We start from the raw sequence: 23,761 nt of genomic DNA, 5'->3' as shown, positions 1-23,761 counted from the left end.
TTTGTGAGTGCAGGGTTGTACTCAATCTGCCCCTGGTTTTCTTACCCTGAATCCCCTTCTCACTCTTCTCTGGTGACTCTGCTCCAGACAGGCTGAGCTCCTGGCTGTTTCTCCTACACGCCACGCATACTCTTATGTTCAGGCCTTGGCACTTGCTGTACCCCTGCCTACAACACCCTTCCCCCCAGGTGTCTGTCTACGCAGGCTCCTCCCTCAGCTCCCTCCGGTCTTTGCACAAGGTCACATGGGGAAGCTGCCTCTGGACATCCTATGCAAATTCCAACCCTCCCTCGCTTCTCCTGTACAAACTGCTTCATGCATGACCCTGTGACGTCCTTTCCCAGCTGCATGTAAACTCCACAAAGGTAAGGTAGGGATGTTTTGTTTTTTATTTGGTTTAGTGTGGTTTCCTGTTATATTTCCAATGCCTAGAAAAGTTCCAGCTAAAAGTCGACCTTGAATAAATACTGATTGAATAAACGAGTGAATGAATGAATATATGAGAAGGGCCTCTAACTCATTTCTCTAGTGAGGTACCTTGTCTACATGCTCTCCCTTTGTGCACTTTTCTAGATGACTAGATGAGAGGAAAACAAAGGCCAGCCCTGTTTCTGAGAGTGCCAGGACCCGGCAGAAGGTCCCTGAAGAGAAGTCTCTGGAGCCCTTTGAAGCTGACATTGAACCTTGGTGGAATGTAAGTGTTCTATACACCAGTGGGGACAGTGGCTGGCTGAATATTGTGGAAGGTAGAAAGAATGAATTTAAATTCTTCCAAAGGAAGTATTGTTCTGACTGTGTCTGACTGATGCCAAAATAAATATGAGAGGAAAAAGTCAACTCATCCCTTTTGAGTGCTATGTACATAAAAGCACCTTTTAACTCTCCCTCCGGCTTTTTTTGACATTGTTGTTGATATATACACAAGCCTAAGGAGACACTGTCTATTGCTATGATTATTATTAAATGAAAATTTTATTCAGCAATTGCAGGTCTGCTGTTGGACGCAGGCTCTGAATGGTCACGGACTCAGGCTGTGTCACATCAGCGTTTTGTAGTGTCTGACCCCCCTTCTACAGCAGACATACTCCAAATCAATGTCCTTGATGCTTAAACTGTCTCTCAATAGCTTCGGGGTTGCCCTGGCTAGAGATGTCCAGAGGCCGCTGGTGTGGGCTGCCAAATGTTGGGACTGCACTTTAATAACTTCCCTGGGAATTAAAACTTTCTGGTGGCTGGCAGAACCCTTTGCTTCGGTTGTTGTCTGGAAAGATTTGAGGGTCTAAGCCACCTTGTTTGTCTCTTATCTTTGTGCTGTCCTGGTTTCAGCTTTTTTTTTTTTTTTCTGTAGAAGGGTCCAAGTCTATAATCCTATGGCCACAGATGTGGTAAAGAGAAATACCCACCTTTCCGGCCCCATCACTGAACACAGCTTTTAGTAACATTTAGCACAAGAACAGGATATTGGCAACTCAACTGTTAAACCTCTCTGTGATTATGCTTCCTTGAGATCACTCTGATGTCACCAGTGTAATCTGAGCCTGGAGCTTTTGTTCACACTTTAAATAGCAGTCACGGAATGATTTTGCTACAGACTCTCTGGGGAGCCCGGGAGCTGAATTCCCGAAGATTCACACATCGATGAAAGCCAAGGCAAGCCACCCGGCCAGAAGCATGTCCACCTCATTGCGAGTAAGCCCGTCCATCCACGGCTACCACTTCGACACAGCCTCACGTAAGAAAGCCGTGGGCAACATCTTTGAAAACATAGACCAAGAAGCATTACAGAGGCTCTTCAAAAACTCTGGGGACAAGAAAGCAGAGGAGAGAGCTAAGATCATTTTGGCCATAGATCAAGATTTGGAGGAGAAAACACGAGCCCTGATGGCTCTGAAGAAGAGGACGAAAGACAAGCTTTTCCAATTTCTGAAACTGCGGAAATATTCCATCAAAGTTCACTGAGGACCAGAGGATGGAGAAGGACATTAGCAAAGACCGGACATTTAAAGACCAAGCCAGTCTATGAAACCTAACGCGCACAGCATCTTGTTGCTGCCTTGTAAGTTTCTCTTCCATAGGAACAGAACGAACTTGTTACAAAGACTCCAACTAATTTCACGCCTGTGCTGTTACAGTGGAGAAGGAAATGCTTTCAGCAAGGACTGGAAAACTCCCCCTGCGGGAAAAGGACCGATGCTGATGTCAGGGGCGAGTCTGGACAGACATAATGAGAACTGAAACTGAAGATAACAGAAGTCTGGGGAAGAATGGAGGCCAGGGTCTCCCTGTCAGGCCCTAGGACTTAAACTCAACCTGAACTTTTTTTTCTTAACCAAACTGGGTAGGGGGAGGGAAATGGGGAACAGGAGAGAGAATTCCATGCTGCAATTGTTTACTGAATTTTTTATTTGAATGTTCAAAGTGTTGCCAAGCTTCAATGTTGTCTATTGGTAGATTTTTTTTTTAGAGATCAGTAATTGATTATTTATTTGCATTTATTACAATGCCTTAAAAAGTGCACCACATGGGTGTAAGTACAAATTCAAGGAACTGCATTATTTTCAGCAGCTCAGTGAAACCGTACGCCACCTTCTGGTTTGTAAGGGGTTTTTACGTATTTCAAACTGCTTGCCCAAAAGTTAAAATAATAGGGTCCTTCATAAATCCGAAGTACTGTGAACAAATTTTATAGTTTTTTTAATCTTCTAACTAATGCTAAAATGTAATCTAAATTTCTTACAGTTACTGCAATAAGCATTAGGAAGTGAATATGATACACTTAATAGTTTATAAAGATGTTATGGTTTCTATAATTTATTATTCATGACAAATGATATGCAACCTTAATAAATTATTATAAACTTAGCTGCTCTTGGTGTGTGATGATTGGTCTCAAAGGAAAAGTAAGATGGTAATTTTTATTATTATAAACTTTTATAAGCTTTTCTAAGGATTTTACTCTGTAAGAGGTGCTTTTAAAGAAGCTTTGCATTGCCACCTTGTTCAAAGCAAATTCTTACCTCAAGTATCTAGGAAGTTTCTCTGTCCCGACTTTAAAATATAAGATACAGGCATAGAATTCATAGAGTGGCTCATCAGTATTGTTTATGTATCCATAGAGGGTGAGTTTCAAAAGGTTTTTCTCTCCATATTTTTGACATTTTTCCTCTGTGGCTATGGTAGCTGTGTACATTTATTTCTCCCAAAACAATATATCTGAGGGTCAGAGTCTGAATTACGATCAAGATTTTGTGGCTTATCAATGTTTATTTAATATAAACCAATATGGGAATAATATTGCAGTCTCTTGGCTTATTTCCTCATAAAATTATAATAAAATATTTCTAAGAAGGTACATAGCAATGCCTGATGCACTTTCCTAGCAGAAATAAATTTTAAAATTTCCCTAGAAATTAAGTGTTTCAGAAGCATCTACAAAGGTTTTTGAAACTGCTGATCATAGTAAAACAAAAGTGAAAGATCTGAAATCTTTGGGGAGAGTTATAAGTCAGTTTTTAAATAACATATTTTTTAAAAAAGAAATTAAGTAGGCAAGTCGGTTTTCAAATGTTAATCGATTCATTTACTGAAGATAATATAAATCATTCCATTTAAAAAGGATTTTTTTTACATGACAGCATCCATAAAAAACACAGATCAATATGCAAAATTGTGTGTGTGTGCATTTTTCCTGGAGGAGTATTTCTAATATCCATCAGATTTGCAAAGACATCCATGAAACCAAAATTATTTAAGAACAAAAAAGAAGGAGTTCTGACAGGTGGAAGGCTTGGCTAGTGATGGTATTTGGGGATCATCAAAGTGAAGGCTTTGGAAATGAATAAGCTTCCTACCTCTCATAGGGCCTGTCAGTGACACATTTTCTCTGTCCATCTAGGGTGCCCCAAAGACAGTGATAAACTGCTTGGGAAGGAAATTTAGTAAGTTACTCCCGCAGAGAAGTTATCAGACTCCACAATCTCCGTGAACATGTTCAACTTCTCTTCCACTCCAAGACTTTAAACACATCTCAGATGCTGAATGTCATTCAAAGGTTGAGTTTATTATACGTACTCATAACTACATTCTCTGCCTCTGTTGTTTTCAATAGAGTACAATGCGTATCTTACCCACTTTTCACATCACTGTGTATTAACTTAGTTTTCTTGCAGGATATTATTATTCTTTTCTGACTGCAGGACCATAACATGGGGAACAAATTAAAAGGCAGTTGGGATATGATCCACAATGGTGTGGAGAATAATAATTCTTTCTGTAGACTATTACACAAGCGTGGCATCCTTCTCCTTCATGGAGAACAGAAGTTGGAATCAATGCACAAGGATGATTTTTAACTTCGTGATATTTTTATTATTTAATGTGAGGTGAAAGGATCCCTCATTAGAACAGGTAGGATTAGTTCTGTTCAGAAATCCTTCAACGGCACAAGGACGACCGAATATATATCAAGACATCGCATTATAATAGAAGAAATAAAAGCAACAAAGGCGAAATAGCTCATTAATATTTTTCTATCATCAGGATCATAAGAATAACAACTAACTTTCACTAGTGCTTACTATTCACCAGACAATTTTCTAAGTGGTTTTCTTGTGTGTGTATTAAATCACTTCATTAGTACCGTGATATAAAAGCATGCGTGTGCATGCATGTGTCTATGTATGTATAGTAATGAAACTGAAGCACAGAGAGGTGCAGTAAATTTCCCAATAACACACAGCTAATGAAGGCAGGAATCAAACCCAGAGAGCCTGGGTTCCGAACCACTAGGTTAGACTGCTCCTCTAGGAGGAACTAAATTTCTCTTTTATCCTTTGAAGTGACAATTACTTATATGCTAGTAAGAAAGACAGGAAAACAAACCCTCTGATAAATCATTTTTATCTGATCTGTGTCTATTTGTCTATTTATTTGGCACTTGCACTTCATGCGGAAAGCTTCTCAATCATTTTAATTGTATCAAAGATTTCTCAGATATAGCCTTTCTAGTCTGCAGTTAAAATAACACCTGGGTTAGCACCTTGGAACAAAAGATCACATCTAAGTTCTCTTCTGAGTCGACAGTCAAGGCTTTGGGTCTGGGTTTGCTCACTGGGGGAAGTTAGAAACTGTGGATTCATGGTTTTATTCACTCAGTATAAACCTTCTCAGTTCCCAGCCCTGGCCCAGCAGAGGAGGGTTCGTACCCATAGGAATCGCTGACAGATGAGATTTACTGAGAAAGTGACTGCCTGATATTTTTTTCCTGCTGTCCGAGGGTAGTCAGAGAATGTGACTGCTGTTCCCTTGGAGAGCCTTCCTAACAAACAAATCATTAAGCTGTGGTCTAGGAATCGCATGCCCTTTCAAAGTGCTTCATCTGCCCTTCCAAATTCCACACAAGGGCTTCCCGGAACGGCATGTAATTTAATTGACCCCCTTTGTCACACACAGGGAGTTGTAGAGTGGAATCAGGGTCTCTACCTTCTCCATTTGTGAAACAGAAATGTAGTAAGCACCCACGTGTGGGCTGCCATGGACACAACAAATCTCTAATCTCCTTGTCAGAGGAGTGAGAAAAGGTTTTAAAATGAATACAGTGAGATCCATGATAGAAGTTTAAACAGGATGCTATGGGAGCAGAGGTGTGTGTGCGTTTGTGAGTACGAATGTGTGTGTGTGTGGGGGGGTGGTGGTGACGGGGTGTAGAGAGTAGCAGCAGAACTGGTGAAAATCTATTCCAAACTGGGGAGATCCTAGAAGATTCCATAGAGAAGTTTCAAAGTAGGATTTAGGAGAATGGAGAGGAAAAATGTCATTCTGGCATTTGGGTGTAGCATCCGCAAAGGCAAGGAGGTGGGAAAGAGTGTACATTGTTTGAGAATCTCTATGCAGTTCATGGTTAGGGGCCTAAGCATTTGGAGCAATCATTAGAAGGGCAGCTGGGTCTAAAAGACAAGCTTGAATATTAATTTTATCCTGAAGGAAAGAAAGAAGCATGAAGGACTTTCAACAGAAGAGTAACATTTACTGCCTACCTATTATGTATCAGGCCTTACGAAAAGATACAGTTAATATTTTGAAAAATAATGCACTGTCTGGCAACTGAACACATGGTTGGAGGCTACAGTGATTTCTTCCAGACTGTTTGCTCACAGTTGGTCTACTGAGGTGAAAAGCCACACAGCTCTTTCACAACTCAATAATAAATGAGTAACTATGTGGAATCTGAAGATGAAACAGAAGTTAGAGATTCTAAAAAAAGTGTGTTGGGAGTCCAGATTAGGGGAACCACAAACTAATCCCTAATTAAATTTGTAAGAAATTGTAACTATGCTTGAATCTTAGAATGTGTCATTATTCAACAAATATTATCACTCAATGGCTACTGAGCTCTCTGTTCATTTAAATAGCTCTTCTGCAAAAAAAGTCACTGGGTATTTTCAGTGATCATTACAGACACACAAATGTGTTCTGTGGTAAGGTATGCACACAGTGACAATGGATTGGGTTCACTCGTGTATTGGCAAAGCTAGCTTACAGAACAGTGGAAATAAAAATCCTGTCCCAATAAGGTGTAGCAGTGGTTTTAAAAACGTGGATGAGGGGTTGGAAGACTTTTGTTGTAGCCACCTTCCTCCTCCCTCTGCTTTACACACATGCACACGAGCACACGCACGTGCACAAATGCACACACACGCGCGCGCGCACACACACACACACACACACACACAGTCCTAAGAGGAGCACAGAAGTTTTGCTCCTGAGCCTTTGTTTCCTCCTACGTGGGCATGGTATTGAGCAAATACCACCAGACTGAGTCTGACTTTCTGGGGTTTTTCCCAACTCTGCCTGAAGCAAATTCCTTTTTTATCCCTGGTTTTCATCTGGAAGCAAAAAACAATAGATCCTACGGGCTAATGGCTATGACTTCTAGATCACGTATTCTACATACATGGGAAATAATAACTGTACCTATCACCTTATGTGATAGGATTTCTTTCTGGATTGGTTGGTATTCCACATATGAAAAGAATTTCTGTCCAATAAAACAAAAGCCTAATTTAAAAGTTTTGATCTTCACTAGTTGTTGCTGAAGGCAGAATGTGAGAGAAGTAACTTTCTGTGGATCCTTCTTGTTTTACGATTTTTTTTATTATGTAATTTTCAGGTGTACAGCGACATAATTTGACATCTGTATACACTACGAAGTGATCAACACCACAAGTCTAGTTACCATCCGTCACCATCCCATTTCACCCACCCCTTCCCCTCTGGTAACCATTAGTCTGTTCTCTGTGTCTATGAGCTTGTTTTTATTTTATTTTGAGTGTTCGTTTGTTTTTGCTTTATTTTTTAGATTCCACATGAGTGAAATCATACTGTATTTGTTTATCTCTGTCTGACTTATTTCACTAAGCATGATATATCCAAGGTCCATCCATGTTGTTGCAAATGGCAGCATTCCATTCTTTTTCATGGCTGAATATTATTCCACTGTGTGTGTATGTGTGTGTGTGTGTGTGTATCCCATCTTCTTTACCTATTCATCCATTGATAGACACAGTTTGTTTCCACATCTTTGCTGTTAAGAATAATGCTGCAATGAACATGGGGGTTCATATATCTTTGTAAATTAGTATTTTCATATTCTTCAGATAAATAGCTAGAAGTGGAATAGCTGGGACGTAAGGTGCTTCTATTATTAATTTTTTTGAGGAATTTCCATACTGTTTTCCACAGCAGCTGCACTAATTTACAGTTCCACCAACAATGTTTGAGGGTTCCCTTTTTCCACATTCTCGTCAACATTTGTTATTTCTTGTCTTTTCCATCACAGTGATTCTAACAAGGGTAAGGTGAAATCTCATTGTGATGTTAATTTGCATTTCCCTAATAATTAGTGATGTTGAACATCTTTTCATGTGCCTGTTGACCATTTGTATGTCTTCTTTGGAAAAATGTCTATTCAGATCTTCTGCCCATTTTTTCATCAGGTTGTTTGTTTTTTGTTGTTGAGTTGTATGAGTTCTTTAGATATTTTGAATATTAACCCTTTATTGTATATATGATTTGAAAATATCTTCTTCCAGTCAGAAGGCTGCCTTTTTATTTTGATGATGGTTTCTTTCATTGTGCAGAAGTTTTTTAGTTTGATATAGCCCCATTTGTTTATTTTTGCTTTTCTTTCCTTTGCCTTTGGAACCAGGAAAGATCCCAAATAGCCAAAAGAATTCTGAGGAAGAAGAACAAAGCTAGAAGTATGACACTTCCTGATTTCAAACTATATCACAAACCTATAGTAATCAAGACAGTATGTTACTGGCACAAAAACAGACACACAGATCAATAGAGAGCCCAGAAATAAACCCAAACATATGTGGACAATTAATTTATGACAAACACATAGAGAATATACAAGGGAGAAAGGGTAATCTCTTCAATAAATCGTGCTGGGAAAACTGGACAGCAAAAGAACGAAACTTAGACCACTATCTTACACCATACACAAAAATTAACTCAAAATGGATTAAAGACTTGAATGTAAGACCTGAAACCATAAAACTCCTGGAAGAAAATGTAGGAAGCATGTTCTTTGACATCAGTCTTAGTGATGATTTTGTGGATCTGACTCCATCTATGTTTTTTTTTAGTAGCCTGCCTCTTTCCTGGTGGCTGGGTGCCAATGCCAGGGCCAGCTGCTAATATTATGGCTATCTCTTCCACATCCAAGCAAATGTCAGAGTCACTGAGACAATCTCCATGCTGGGTGAGAGTCATAACCACCTGTGTCGTTTTAAAAATATAGATTCCTGGGACCTCCCTGGTGGTCCAGTGGTTAAGAATCTGTCTTGCAATGCAGGGGACAGCAGTTCCATCCCTGGTTGAGGAACTAAGATCCCACATGCCGCGGGGCAGCTAAACCCATGTGCCACAACCACTGAGCCTGCGAGTCACAACTACTGAGCCCGCACGCGCTGGAGCCCACTTGCCACAACTAGAGAGAAGCCCAGTCACTGCAACAAAGAGCCCAATGCATGCTGCAACTAAGACCTAATGCAGCCAATAAATAAATAAATAAATATTAATAGATAGATAGATAGATAGATAGATAGATTCCTGGTCCCAAATCTCTGGGCATTGAGCCCAGTAATGGGTATTTTTACAAAACTCTATAGTCAACTGTGAAGAACATAAGATGTAAGGAATTATTTTCTTACGTTACCACTGGATCTCCTATTGACGGCATTTCTTACTATAAGACAAAAAGGGCTTGACTTGTTGGCATTGGCCAGAGTTCTTCCTAACATACTAATTCTGTCATTAATTGAAAAACAGACCCCAAAAAGGACATATTTTGAGGAGAGTATAAGTTCTCTTGGATTTTAATAATTGCAGTGTGTGTAGACTAATGCTTCTGCTCCTTTTCTGGGGTTTCTTTTCCTTGGATTTCTGTCTGATATTTGTCTACTTCAATAGGTACACGTTTTATCAGGAGAAACACTTCTGCTTCCTATATTTTCTTTTTATTCTCCTGCAGTTTGTCCATGTTTATTATTTATGCTCAGTTTTTATCATCGGAAAGACTTTGGAGAATCCTGCTGATCTTAGCGTCATAGGAACCACAGCATCTGAAGTGCTGATATCAGAGCATCTTCTCCCACCAGTTTTGCGGAATACCTCCAGCAGGGCTGTTGTTTCCAAACCTACTGTTATCAGAATCTCTTAGGAGATGTTTTAAAATCCAGGTCCTTGGATTTAATGATTCAGAATTTCTGGGGCTGGTCACCTGCCATCTCTGTTCTTAAATCACTCCCCAGGTGATTTTGCTGCAAGGTCAGATCCAGAATCACTGACCCAGATTAAATTCACCACCGTGCGCAGTGAGGATGTGGCCCGTTTAAGTTCATCTGTGTCTCCCCAGGTACATTGCAGGCCTCAATACATTTTTGACTAAACAAACTGTTGACCCGAGGTGTGCCTGTTACCTCATCCTGGAATACATTGTGCCTATGACCTTCCATCCAAACAATACCATTATTTTGACTTTGTTCATAAATGCTATATTCTAAAAAATCTTATCTGATCACCGCTAGCTAACCCCCCATATGGCACATAGTCTTAGCAATTAAAATACACTTTTCAAATGGATGGAAGGCTTTCTTCACCCTAAATATATTTACCACTTGCCTGCTGTCCTGGAGACTTCATTTCTTAATCCAGACAAGTTATTCTTTTAAAGTTACTCTTTTTTTTTTTTTTCTTTTTTTTCTGGCCTCACCTCGCAGCTTGTGGGATCTCTGTTCCCCGACCAGGGATTCAACCTGGGCCATGGCAGTGAAAGTGCCAAGTCCTTAACCACTGGACCACCAGGGAATTCCCTAAAGTTAGCCTTTTAAAAAGGAAGGTTTAATAACTAATGAGAACCTACTGCACAGCACAGGGAACTCTACTCAATGCTCTGTGGTGACCTAAATGGGAAGGAAATCCAAAAAAGAGGGGATGTATGTGTACATATGGCTGATTCACTTTGCTGTACAGTAGAAACTGACACAACATTGTAAAGCAGCTATACTCCAATAAAAACTTTAAAAAAATAAATAAAAAGGAAGGTTTGGCACTAATCACTGACAATCGCTTATATAATTTAGCGTACTAACAGGTAACAAAACACTTTCTTCCTAAAAACAAGTATCCTTCACTGAGAAAATGTGGTTTTCATTTTAAGGGGAGAATGGGCAGCTGAGCAGGAAGCTGGAAACTAAGGATAAGGGGGCATCTAAAATTGGTAAAGGAGGACACAGAATGTGGGGATGAGCTGAAGAAAAACAACCACCCCCGATTTTCTCAGCACTGGTCTTGGCTGTTAAAAAGTGGACAGTCAGATGTTCCATGTGGTGGACAGCGGGAAGATAAACAGAGTGTGTCTTGGGTGTAAGAACTGGATTCTAATCTGTCCTCAGCAGTTTAGTACCATGTTTAAATTCTGAGTAAATTATTTAATCTCTCTCAGCCTTCCTTTATCATTATAGAATAAGGATAATAATACCTCCTGTTTTAGTTTGTTAAGACTGTCATAACAAAGTATCACAGGTCGGGTGGCTTAAACAAGTGATCTCCTCATGGTTCCAGAGGCTAGAAGTTGAAGATCAAGCTGTCAGCAGGGCTGGTTTCCTCTGAGGCTTCTCTCCTTGTCATCTTTTCTCTGTGTCTTCAGTGTCTCTCTTCTCTGTGTCGTAATCTCCTTTTCTTAAAAGGTCACCAGTCAGATTGGATTAGGGCCCCACCCATATAACTTTGTATCCCTCAGTTACCTCTTTGCAGGTCCTATCTCCAAACACAGTCACATTCCGAGGCACTGGGGGTTAGGACTTTAACAAATGAAGTTGGGACCAAATTTGGCTCGTAACATACTTATTCTTTTGACTATCATAAGCATAAACTAAATGGTTGGGTGTTAAGTACCTATAAGGGTAAGATCCTTGGTGACAGATGTGCTGTGCTTGTGGTTGAACAGTACAAAGCTTCCAGCGGAGCCTAACACAGGGGAGGTACTTAATAAGTGTGTGTTCATATGAACATACACACGTCAAATAAACATATGGTATTTGATGTATCAACTGACTAATCTCTGAAATCAACACACACTCCTCGGCATCCTTTTCGTCTCCTCCGCATCTCAAAGGGGGGGCTCAGTTGGTAGGGGCCCACTGGGGTTGAGTAACTGAGCTGTGGCCCGGGTCACAGTTGTGTTGAAAGAGTCGCGTGGGGAAGGTGTTTCTGCCACTAAGCACTTTTGTTGCTTTTCCTCACACATGAAAGGTTTCAAAATGTTCAGTGGAAATGCACACGTTCTCTGAACATCTGTGAACTGAGTTTGCTGACGGCACCTAATTCTGTTGTTCTCGACATAATTTTTGCGCCTCTGGTTATGGACCTAAGACTGAAAAGTATTGTTTTCCCATATCTCCTTCCAGCTTCAGGCATGTACCAAGAGTCACTGCCAGGACATTGGCATCTTATTTGGGTGAGTGTGAAGAAGGGAGGGAATGAGACAGACAAGGTTTAAAAACTCCAAGTGATAGACACTGAGAAAAGACTGTGCTGATCCCCAAAGTAATGCTATACCTCGTACCACATGTGGCAAGAATTTCAGAATGAATGGCACAGATTTGGAGAGTTTTCTAGTCTGTAATTGAGAAGCATGGGGACCTTTGTGGAATAAAGCCTTGCAGTGTGTTTTTAGAAACTGAAAGCCACAGGCTATTGTCTGATTTCAGTTGGGAAATTGGGGGGAGAAAAAACCTAAATGGATCATCATACCAGCAATTAAGATTACATCAGTGTGATGCTGAGTAATCGTCTAATGACATCACTTGACTAAAGTAAGTCGGCCAAGTAAGTTTGGATTCAAATAACAATCCGAGGGTCTGGTTTGTAACTTTAAGTTCATTGAAGTCACACTACGTAGGTGGGAACTGGTATTATCTTTTCATTCTACACACATTTGGATGTTGAAGATGTCAACATCCTCACCCTTCTCATGGGGTCAAAAGGCACATGATTCTCTATCATCCTTGAAAGATGTCAAGACCCGATCCTCTAACCCCCTAACCAGCTTTCACACCGATTTCAGTGAACCTTTACTCTTTTATAGCTTTTTCTTATTCTTTTGAAGTTGATGTAAAAAATGGATTTGTTTTTCAACTTTAAAAACTCAGTGTTGCCGTTAGGGAGGTTTGTAAACATTCGAGCAAATGGGACAGAGCTGGTTGCTTGGGCAGGACAGAGACATGCTGGTTGCCTTACAGCTCAGAACTCTGCTTCTCAGCTAAGGAAGACCAGAAACTCAGTATTGTGGGCACCAGGCTCAAAAGACAGAAAGACTCGCTCACCCTAATCAAAATCACAGTCTGCATGGTGAACAAAATCACTCATTTATTCATTTATGGGAGAAATTGAACTGCCAGAAGGAGGACAATGTATAGATGAAAGCAAAGGGAGAGGCAGTGTCTGGAGGGCAAATGTCAGCTTGGCTTTGATAAGGTCTGAAGAACTAGCCTCGTAGCACAGAGCTCTTCTCTACTGATCACTGCAACACTGACCTTTGCTGTGTAACAAACCTCCCAATACTTAGTATCTCAAAATGACAACTGCTCTATTCAGCTCAGGGTTCTGTGGGGCAGCTTAGGGGTTCTCCTAGCCTGGGTTCTCTCACGTGTCTGCGGTCAGCTGGTGGCTGGATGGTGTGGGATGACCTCATTCACATGCTGGTGATTGGCAAGGCTATTGACCAGAGCAGCCACCGGAGTGGATTATCCTTCACTACTTTTTGCAATATTAGCTCTTAGGGGTTCTCACCATAAAAGCGCTAGATAAGCATTTGTCAAATTCTGCTTTTCTGTCTCTCCTATTTGTCCTCGCCATGCCCACCCCCCACCTTCTTTGTAACCCATTATAAGAAACTACACTTTACCTTATTACTGGTAGTCACCCTGTGGGCTCATTTCCCTGCGATCCAATCCAGACTAGTTCACGAAACTCAGTCACTTATTTAAAAATGCTTTTTTACCTATTCCCATGGCTCGTTAATTCAGTTCACAAAACTCAGACGTTCATTTAGAACTTTGGTTCACAGAACTCATTCATTCATTTAGAAATACATTTTTTACTGACTCCCATGGCTAGCTAATTCCCTCCATAGGGGTGAGTTTTACCAATGTCATGCTCAGAGAACATTCATTATTGTTTTTCTGTAATTCCTTCATGGGGCAGGAAGGGCAGAGACTTTACAACCATCCCCGTGGACCCACGGCAGTGCCAAAGCAGGTGATGGGGGTAAGCAGAATTTTGAAAAATCCTGACTGCTTTAACCATACTCTTTTACTCCTTATGAAATATGTAAGCACATGTCACTGAACATCTGAGCTAGTTCCTCTCCTGAAAAACCCCACTGTTTAGAAAGGGTGTAAAATTAACTGCTATAAATGTCTGTTCTGTTCTCTGGGACAGTGGACATTGAGAGACATTAGCCAGAGGAAGACAGACTTACTGAGGGCAAAGAATTAATGGAAGCACACGGCTCCTGCCGGCAGGAAATGCTTTGATAGGCCCTTTCCTCTTTTTGTTACCAGGAGGGCCTTGACAATAGTCTCCACCTTGGAGCAGCTGTTCACTCCCCGTGTGATGATCACAGCACATTTTCCTTGTCAGACTTGAAGTCTGCACCCGGGAGGGCGCAGGAAGAGACACACACAATGTTGGGGATCTGCCCTTGAGCCTCGGAGCTGCGTGATGGGTGGAGACGTCACCCCTAAGACACACAGCCAATCCCTTTGGCACGCGCTTCCGGAAGGCCATCTGCTTCTGCGGTTCCTCTGACCTTTTGTTAGAACCCGCCCGAAACTGGAAAGAAATGACCAGAATAAAACTAAGCCGAAGGCAGCTTGAGACCCTGTTGCTTGTGAAAGCAAGTCAAAGAAGCAAAAGCCTTGGCTGAGCGTCTAACACGTGCCCACTCTTAGGCTACATATTAGCTGATGGAGGGAAAACGAATATTTTTCAGTGACTACACAGTGTCAGGCACTATACTGGATGCTGACTAGTTTCATGTCATCTTTTCAGTATTTTTGTAAGGCAGGTTTTAGTATCCCCATTTTATAGATGAGGAAACGAAGGCTCTGAAGGGGGGTTCATCAACTTTTCCAATGCGGCTCTAACCTTATAAGAATGTAGGGAAGTACAACGTAAGAATGCTGCCTCGATCTCACATGTGATTTGATTTCAGCCCTGATGTGTTCCTTACTCAGAAGCTTAACAGTTTTTATTCCCCACTCTTGTATCCAGTGTCCAAGAGCCTCCATGAAACACAGAATCAGGAGACCTGGTTCTACACCCATTCTGATGGGCGCCATGGGGAGAGTCACTTAACTGCTGGGTTTCAGCCTCCTTGATAATAAGGGACTGGGACTAAAGGAGATCATGGCCATTCTGAATTCTGAATTTAGAGCTGGGTTATCAAATGTAGTATGAACGTCACACCTATTAAGATGGCTACTATATGTATTTTCTAAGTAACAAGTATGGGTACAGAGTTTCATTTTGGAAAGATGCAGGAGCTTTGGAGGAGGATGGTGAGGATGGTTGTTCACTGAAGTGACTATACTTGATGCGACTGAACTGTACTCTTAAAAATGTGAAAATGGTAAATTTTATATTATGTAGATTTTACTACAATAAAAAAAGAAGTTTAAAATGTGGTATGTTTTTTTTTTACAAAACGTAAGCATATTCCCCTTCCTTGAAAAGTGAGCCTCATTCGATTTCCTAATGATTTTTAGGGACTTTCAAAATATTGCTGATTTTAACAGGTCTAAACTCACTTGTAATACAAGCCACGATGTACAGGAGTAGAAGCCATTTTGACAAAGGATGGAGAAGAGAGAGTTTCAAATAATGTGAATAATTTATAGCAAGATTCTGTTGGGGAAAGCATAGCTTGTCTGAGAAAATGAGAACAAGTTGACGTTGCTGGAACCCAAAGATTAGGGGACGGAACAGCATGTACTAGAGACGGAGGCAGGGCTGAGTCACTGGAGACCAGGTTACAGAGTCTGCGCTGTGTGTTACATTGGAAATAGAGACACTGACCAATTTCACGCTGCAGAGTGGCGCTATTCTGGTTTGCGGTCTCAAAAGGTCAGTCTGGCAGCGTTCTGTGGAAAGAGCCAGTGGGTAGCAGTAGCATGAAACGCTACACATCTTTTAGGTGACTATTGTCATTGTTCAGAGTAGAGTACATAAGAGGCAGGGTGGAGAGAAGTAGTTAGATTTTAGAGATAATCTGAGAGGAGCCATCCACAGGACTTGGAGATGCATGGGCTTATTCCTCTGTGCTATTCCTCTGTAATCAGTCATTTTCCCCCAGTGCCACAGTCACCCTTACCTGGGCCTCTGTCACCATCTATTAGAGCATTGCTGTTATTGATGGGGTTCATTACCTTGAGCTCTTGCCCCTAAAGGTGTCCTTTACACCATAGCTAGACTTGGCTTTCTGAAACGCCGCTCTCCGCACACAACTTCCCTGCTCAAAACATTCAGAGTCTACCCACTGCCTTCAGCATCAAGCCCACCTCCTTAGCCTGACATACAAAATAATTTACGATTCTATGTCTCTTAACGTATCTACCTCATTCCCTTAACAGGGACTCAATAAAAGATATGTATTCAGCACCTATTATTGGCCGCATTAATTACTACCAGCAACTTGTTATAAAGCATTTTTCTTGCTACTCTTGCATTCATTCTGTCTTCCTGGAATGTCCTCACCCTTATCACTGCTTATGGAAATGCTCGTCTTCCGCCTCTGGAATCAGATCTCATTTCTTAGGAAGCTTTTTGTGAGCCTCTAACTCAGACTAAGTACAGCTAGCCATTGTCTCCATGCCCCAGGGCGTTGGCATGTCCTGCAATTAATAGCTGGTAACCTTTTATTTGTCATTGGAAGCAGAAGCCTTATTTTCTATTGAGAAGGTGAAGAGTTTGTTGCTGATGATGCAATCAGTAATGACATGCTTTGTTCTGAGCAGTAAGTTAGACTTAGGGATCTGGGATGCTGAGAGGCAGAGGGAAGTGAAAAATGTCCAGGACCCAGAAAGGGAAGGTAGAAAATGCCTGGCATTCAGTAAATAATTATTGAATAAATAAACAAACAGGTGATTGACAACTTTGTCCAGCTACAATACTGAACTCTAAGTAATTTAGGACTAAGCCCGTGCCTCATTCTTAATGATCGCATAACTACAACTTAGATAGTTCAGTCCAATCATTTCTTAAATATTTGGTTCAGGAGATGCCAAGATGGATAGGTTTCTGCTTTAAATATTAGTGGTGGAATTGGGGGAGGAGAGGAGGAGGGCGAACACAAATGCAGATAACATAGGGCAGTAAGTAGGACAAAAAAAAAAAAAATACATACCATAGCAATAACTCAGAAAAGAAAGTGGCTTAATCCTGCCTGGGAAATAGGAACTGACTAGAATTTGCTCATGTCCCAGGTTGATTGAGGTACTGCCCTCATTCCACTGCAAGCTTTTCTCATTCTTTGTCCAACGGTCTGCCATTCACACACTCCTGGCTCCAGCCTCAATGGTCCAGGTTACTGTCTTCAAACAGGTCCACAACTTACCTGGGAATCTTGTTAAAATGCAGGAGGCCTGAGATTCTGATTTACCTAAAGTTTCCGGATGACACCAATGCTGCTCGTCTGTGGACCCCACTCAGAGTAGAAAGATTTCCGTGGCCTCCCTGAAAACATTTTCCTCCATTTATTCAAATCCTCTATGTTTTTGTTTTTTTTTTGTGGTACGCGGGCCTCTCACTGCTGTGGCCTCTCCCGTTGCGGAGCACAGGCTCCGGACGCGCAGGCTCAGCGGCCATGGCTCACGGGCCCAGCCACGCCGCAGCAGGTGGGATCTTCCCGGACCGGGGCACGAACCCGTGTCCCCTGCATCGGCAGGCGGACTCTCAACCACTGCGCCACCAGGGAAGCCCAAATCCTCTATGTTTTTACGGGTTAAGTCAAATGTCTGCCCTATGCAGGTAGCTCCTAAAATCTAGGGCTATGCGTCAGTGTTTGTTTGTTTTTTTTCCTACACTCCCTGGCAGGTATTTCTCGCCAAGTCTTTTCCCCCCAGTTTCCCCCCAGTTGTTAGCTCCTTAAGGGAAGGACTTGGTCTAATTTATCCAGACTTGATCTAATGCAACCAAACTCCACGATGGTATATGTTACAGAATTGGGCCTTCATAAATATTTGCTCAGTTGAATTTGAATTGAACTTAAATTTTATGTTGTGTACGAACTAAACGTGTGTGTGTGCTTGTGTGTATACCCTACTCAATGTAGGTACACCAGATCGGAATACATACAGGAACCAGGTCATTTTAGTACTGTGTCACCATGAACAAAACATAGATTATAGTTATCAGGGTGGGAGCAGTCACCCAGCATATAAACTTAATGAAGGCAAGGCACTTTTTAAAAAACTGAAGTATAGTTAATTTACGGTGTTGTATTAGTTTGAAGTGTACAGCAAAGTGATTCAGTTACACACACATACACACACATATATATTCTTTTTCAGATTCTTTTCCATTATAGGTTATTATAAGATATTGAGTAGAGTTCCCTGTGCTATACAATAGGTCCTTGTTGTTTATCTATTTTATATACAGTAGTGTGTATATGTCCATCCCACACTCCTAATCTACCTTCCCCTCCTTCACGCTATCCCCTTTGATAACCATAAATTGATTTTCTATGTCTATGAGTCTATTTCTGTCTTATAAGTAAGTTCATTTGTATCATTTTTTTTAGATTCCACAGATAAGCGATATATAATATTTGTCTTTCTCTGTCTGACTTACTTCAGTTAGTATGGTTATCTCTAGATCCACCCATGTTGCTGCAAATGGCACTATTTCCTTCTTTTTTATGGCTGAGTTATATTCCATTGTGCATATATACCACAGCTTCTTTATCATTTCATCTGCTGTTGGATATTTATGCTGATTCCGTGTCTTGGCTATTGTAAATAATGCTGCAATGAACACTGGGTTGCACGTATCTTTTCGAATTATAGTTTTCTCCGGATATATGCCTAAGAGTGGGATGGCAGGATCAAATGGAGACTCTCTTTTTAGTTTTTTAAGTACCCTCCATACTGTTCTCCATAGTGGCTGCACCAATTTACATTCCCCCCAACAGTGCAGGAGGGTTCCCTTTTCTCCACACGCTCTCCAGCATTTATTGTTTGTACCCTTTTTAATGATGGCCATTCTGACCAGTGTGAGGTGGTGCTTCATTGTAGTTTTGCTTCACATTAGTGATGTGGAGCATCTTTTCATATATGAAAGGTGGACATCTGTATGTCTTCTAAGACACTTTTTTTCTTGTAGGTCACTGGGTCCTCAGAGTCTAGGCCTGGGCCTAGCACATAGTAAATAATCAATAAATATCTGTTGAATGCTCAATGAATGAAAAGGCAAGGTATTGGTTTAAGGGGTCTTTTGATAGTCAGAATGTGAAATTAATTTGGGTGTGAGGTTATGAAGGGTCATGGAGTGAGTTATACATTTGCATTGTCATACACAGAACAGAGATGCATATTTTCCTCTCTTCCATACATTCCTTAGATTGTGTACTGCTGTTTGAGGGAATGGTTAAGAATGGCAGACACCTAGAAGAGGCTCTGAAAATATGAAACAAATTGGGAAGAAAAATTCCCTATTTAAAAAATTAATTTCTAAAATGAAAATGTTGCCTTTACGGTTTTTCTTCAAATCATTGTAATGCTTTCCTTTTTACGTCTTTCAGTTTTAGCATTCCTAAACAATAAAGTGGTCAAGTGATGTCTTAAAAAACAAAAAGAAAAGAAAAGACAAGATATTAAATTTCAATTTCATGAATAATCACAATGTCAATCCCTAGAAAATGAAATAACTAAAGCTCCGTTAAGATCTTCATGTTTCTGAAATAAAGTAAAAACAAACAAGCAAACAATATTCAGGGCATTTCCACTCAAGAAAAGAAGGGCCAAAAATAATCTGAAAATCTTCCTCTGTAGTGAATACACATTAAGTAATGCATTTTTTTTCACTAAGTGTGTCTTCATACATAGCAGCAAAACAAAATCTAAGACATTTTTCCATGTGAACTGTCTTTCCCCTAAAATACAAAATTGTTTTAGATCAACAAAAGGCTTTGTTTTTTTACTGTTAAATATCAAGGGACCCACTTAATCGCAAACATAAATGCTTTTTCCTTGTCTCTTCTTCAGTTTTGCTGATGAGGAAGAATTTGCAGCCTTACTTGGTACCAAAATAGCTCTGTTTTGCTGACCATTATCATCTTCACAGGGCAGAGCAGTGGTAATGAACTTAGGACACAGGAAGTTTACCATCTCGCAGTATAAAAATAGAACTTATTACAAAGATACCTCTCCCACAAAGGAAAGCAACTAGAATTTTTTTCTTTTCTTGAAATTGAAAGATAGTTGATTTCCAATGTTATATTAGTTTCAGGTGTACAGCAGAGTATTCAGTATTTTTACATATTGTATTAAAATTTTCATTAAAGATTATTATAAGATAAATGCTATAATTTCCTGTGCTATACAATATATCCTTGCAACTAGAATTTTTATTTTCTTCAACTCGTTCACATTATTATGCTGTATTTATATGTTAAGGTATTCACATCATTGATACTTGGGAAATATTGCTTCCATGCATATTTTCATTCAAATAATGATTTTTTTAAGAACTCAAAATTTTCCATTGACCCTTAAGTATTTTGTCACTATGGCTTAGCTGAAGCCAATGTTACAAACAATAAACATTTTAGGACTCCATGTTCTCTTCTAAAAAATTAGGTGGTAACTATTATTTTTATATGGTAAGCTTTTATTATTGTCATATTTTGCTTTCATACTTTCTAACATTTTAATTTTATTGGAGTATAGTTTATTTACAATGTTGTGTTAGTTTCAGGTGTACAACAATGTGATGCAGTTATACATATACATATATTCATTCTTTCTTAGATTCTTTTCTCATACAGGTCATCACAGAATATTGGGTAGAGTTCCCTGTGCTATACAGTAGGTCCTTGTTGGTTATCTGTCTTATATATAGTAGTGTGTGTGTGTTCATCCCAAGCTCCTGATTTATCCCTCCAACACAATCCCACTCCTGGGCATATATCTGGAGAAAATTATAATCTGAAAGGATACATGCACCCCAACGTTCATAGTAGCACTATTTACAATAGCCAAGACGTGGAAGCAACCTAAACATCCATCAGCAGAGGAATGGATGAAGAAGATGTGGTACATATATATAATGGAATATTACTCAGCCACAAAAAAGAATGAAATAATGCTTTCGCTTTTTAAATGGTAATTTAAGAGTAGGGGTATGAGTCTGGAATAACATTTGTTGAGTACCTAGGGTAAGAGTGGCCCATTTCATCCTCATAGCTGGCCGTACAGGTATCTACTGCCATTCATGTTTCACAAATGAGAAAATTCAGGACCAGAGTGGGTAAGTCACCTGCCCAAGGTCTCATATAGTGACCCCGGTGGGAAAATCTGACTTATCTTCCTGACTCCAAAGCCCTCCTACGTCCCTCTGCACCAAGGTGCCTTTAGAAATCTACCCTCTATTTTATTAAAATGCTATATCTTTGTATAAAAAGTGTAACATGGGGCTTCCCTGGTGGCGCAGTGGTTGAGAGTCCGCCTGCAGATGCAGGGGACACGGGTTCATGCCCCGGGCCGTGAGGATCCCACATGCCATGGAGCGGCTGGGCCCGTGAGCCATGGCCGCTGAGCCTGCGCGTCCGGAGCCTGTGCTCTGCAATGGGAGAGGCCACAGCAGTGAGAGGCCCGTGTACTGCAAAAAAAAAAAAAAAGGGTAACATGCTGGGATATTTGTATCTTAGATAATATAACTTGACTCATTCTTCCAATAAGCATTTACTGGGTTTCTGCTGTGTAATTGGCAATATGCTAAGTGCTAAAAATAGAGATGAAATATTGTGGTGTCAGGAGAGACAGGCCATTCAAAGACAAATGCAATCTGAAATTGCCAACGTTCGGCTGCTTTTGAGTTATAAAAATGTCCATTTCAAATGACTTATACTAAAACCCATTATCCAATAAACAGACTAGCACACTTTACTCATTATTCTAACTTAACGTTTTAGAAAGGAAAACATTTCCACGTTATTTCTCAACATTTTGATTATATAGGATGAGTAAATAAGCTGTGTTGTTTTGTTTTAGTTCTGTTCTGTTTTTGGTTAAATGGAAACTGGATTCCCCTGAGAACACTTGGAGTAGGAGAGGATCTGACGGAGCCTTCTCTCTGTGCTTCCATCGTGGTTCTGTCACTCACTGGGCCTGTGACTTTGGGCAAGTCATTTCACTTCTCAGCTTCATTTTCCTTATTGAAATAATTGAGAAAACTTCCCCTATTTCAGAGGTTCGTTCTTCAATTAATGAGGTGATGAATCCTTGCCCAATAATTTGTATTCCTCATGCTCAGAACACCTTCATCCTAATTTAAATGTGAAGACACTGGAACAGAAGCAATCAACCTTTTAGGTTCCAAATACTTTAATTGTCATCTTTTATTATGGTTCAATTCCTCCTGAATGAATTTGTCCTGTAATTTCGCCATGGCTTTACAGGGAAAAAAAGAGGCAGTTTATCCTTGTGCAAAATATTTTTCAGAGGAACTCTCTGTGGCACAGTGTCTTAGTCAGTCTGGAGATGACTCACCAATTCCAAATCCCAGGGCTTCCCTGAGAAACGCACTTGGATCACAGAGGTTCTCTCGGCAGTGCAGGACTGACATCCCAGAGCCAAACCACACTGAGAAAGACACAGATCCTTCCCAAGCCAGTCTGGTTCTGCACTCGAGGCGTCTCCAGAGCTGACAGGAAATGATTCAAGACCAAGGTTGGCCAGAACGAGCGTGGCGATTTCGCCTGTGCATGAGATGACAAAGAACTTGCATCACGGAACTTCCCTGAATAGACTACCAATTCAACGGGTTCCAGATATTGTGAGTTGAGGCACATCTTTTGTGTGGTATACTTTTGTCATCTCTACCTGAGGAGAAGCAGTACCTTGGAGTATAAATACACCACTTGCCTCCTCCTCCCCTGCGACATTTAAATGAGATTAATCAAATTCACTTTAACTGACATGTGTGTAGTTCCTACACAGTAATAATATGTATGTAGCTGTGTTAGGCCTGGGAATAAAGTGACACGACGTAGATTCCTGTCACCTTGAAGTTGAGTTTGCAAGAAAAAATATGAGTCACAAATGTAAATAAATGTATTGTTTCAGAATATCATAGTGGGCCTGAAGTACAGGGTGTCCTGTGGGAAATTGTCAGAGAACACCTGGTTTATACAGTAAGTCCCCTACATACGAACTTTCAAGTTGCGGACTTTCAAAGATGCGATCGTGCGTTGCACCAATATCAGGCGTGAGTGAAATGGCAGCTTGCCCTCCATCTCCTATTGCTGACGACCCTTCAGCTCTACCATCTCCCACCTGCTCTCCCTCCTCCAGTCAGTAACTCTTCTTGCCTGTCCACTTGATGCCAGCCCCTGTGTGCCGGCTGCTGTACTATACTACTGTACTTTTCAAGGTACTGTACTGGAAGATTAAAAATGTTTTCTTTATTTTTTGTGTTTATTTGTTTTTTATGTATTATTTGTGTGAAAAGTAGTATAAACCTATTACAGTACAGCACTATATAGCCGATTGTATTAGTTGGGTACCTAGGCTAACTTTGTTGGACTTACGAACAAATTGGACTTACGAATGCACCCTCGGAACAGAACTTGTTCGTATGTAGGGGACTTACTGTATTGGTCCTTACTGAGAAAGGGACTTTCAAAGTGAGCTCTAAAGGATGCCTCAGCCAGGTGAAGAATGGGAGGGAAAGGCAGAAGGGCCGGATGGGCAAATGTTTTGAGAAAAGACAGGTAGCTTGGTGGCTTGGAGGAAGAGTAGGCAGCCTGGTGTCTGGAACTCATGCTATTTGGACTTGACTCTTAGAGCAATGCAAAGTCAGTGAAGTGTTACAAAGAGAAGAATGGTGAAGTGGATCCATGGTTTAGGAAATCAGCCTGGTTGCTGTGTGGAAAGTAGGTAGGATAAGGGGCAAGAAAGGATGTCGAGAG

The 23,761-nt window shown here is 40.6% G+C and overlaps 1 protein-coding gene across 1 annotated transcript; it reads left to right on the top strand.

Moving 5' to 3' along the window:
• Positions 1–1,564: 1,564 nt before the first annotated feature.
• TCIM (transcriptional and immune response regulator) lies at positions 1,565–2,841 on the top strand. Its single transcript, XM_060001423.1, has one exon. The coding sequence runs from the start codon at positions 1,639–1,641 to the stop codon at positions 1,957–1,959; it is 321 nt and encodes a 106-aa protein (XP_059857406.1). The 5' UTR covers positions 1,565–1,638; the 3' UTR covers positions 1,960–2,841.
• Positions 2,842–23,761: the final 20,920 nt, after the last annotated feature.

This window comes from Delphinus delphis, chromosome 21, assembly GCF_949987515.2.
Source record: "Delphinus delphis chromosome 21, mDelDel1.2, whole genome shotgun sequence".
Taxonomy (NCBI): Eukaryota; Metazoa; Chordata; class Mammalia; order Artiodactyla; family Delphinidae; genus Delphinus; species Delphinus delphis.
This window is presented reverse-complemented; position numbering and strand designations above follow the sequence as displayed.

Bases quoted from the DNA above. Each gene is read 5' to 3' on its own strand.
- TCIM (XM_060001423.1), top strand. From the start codon at position 1,639: ATGAAAGCCAAGGCAAGCCACCCGGCCAGAAGCATGTCCACCTCATTG.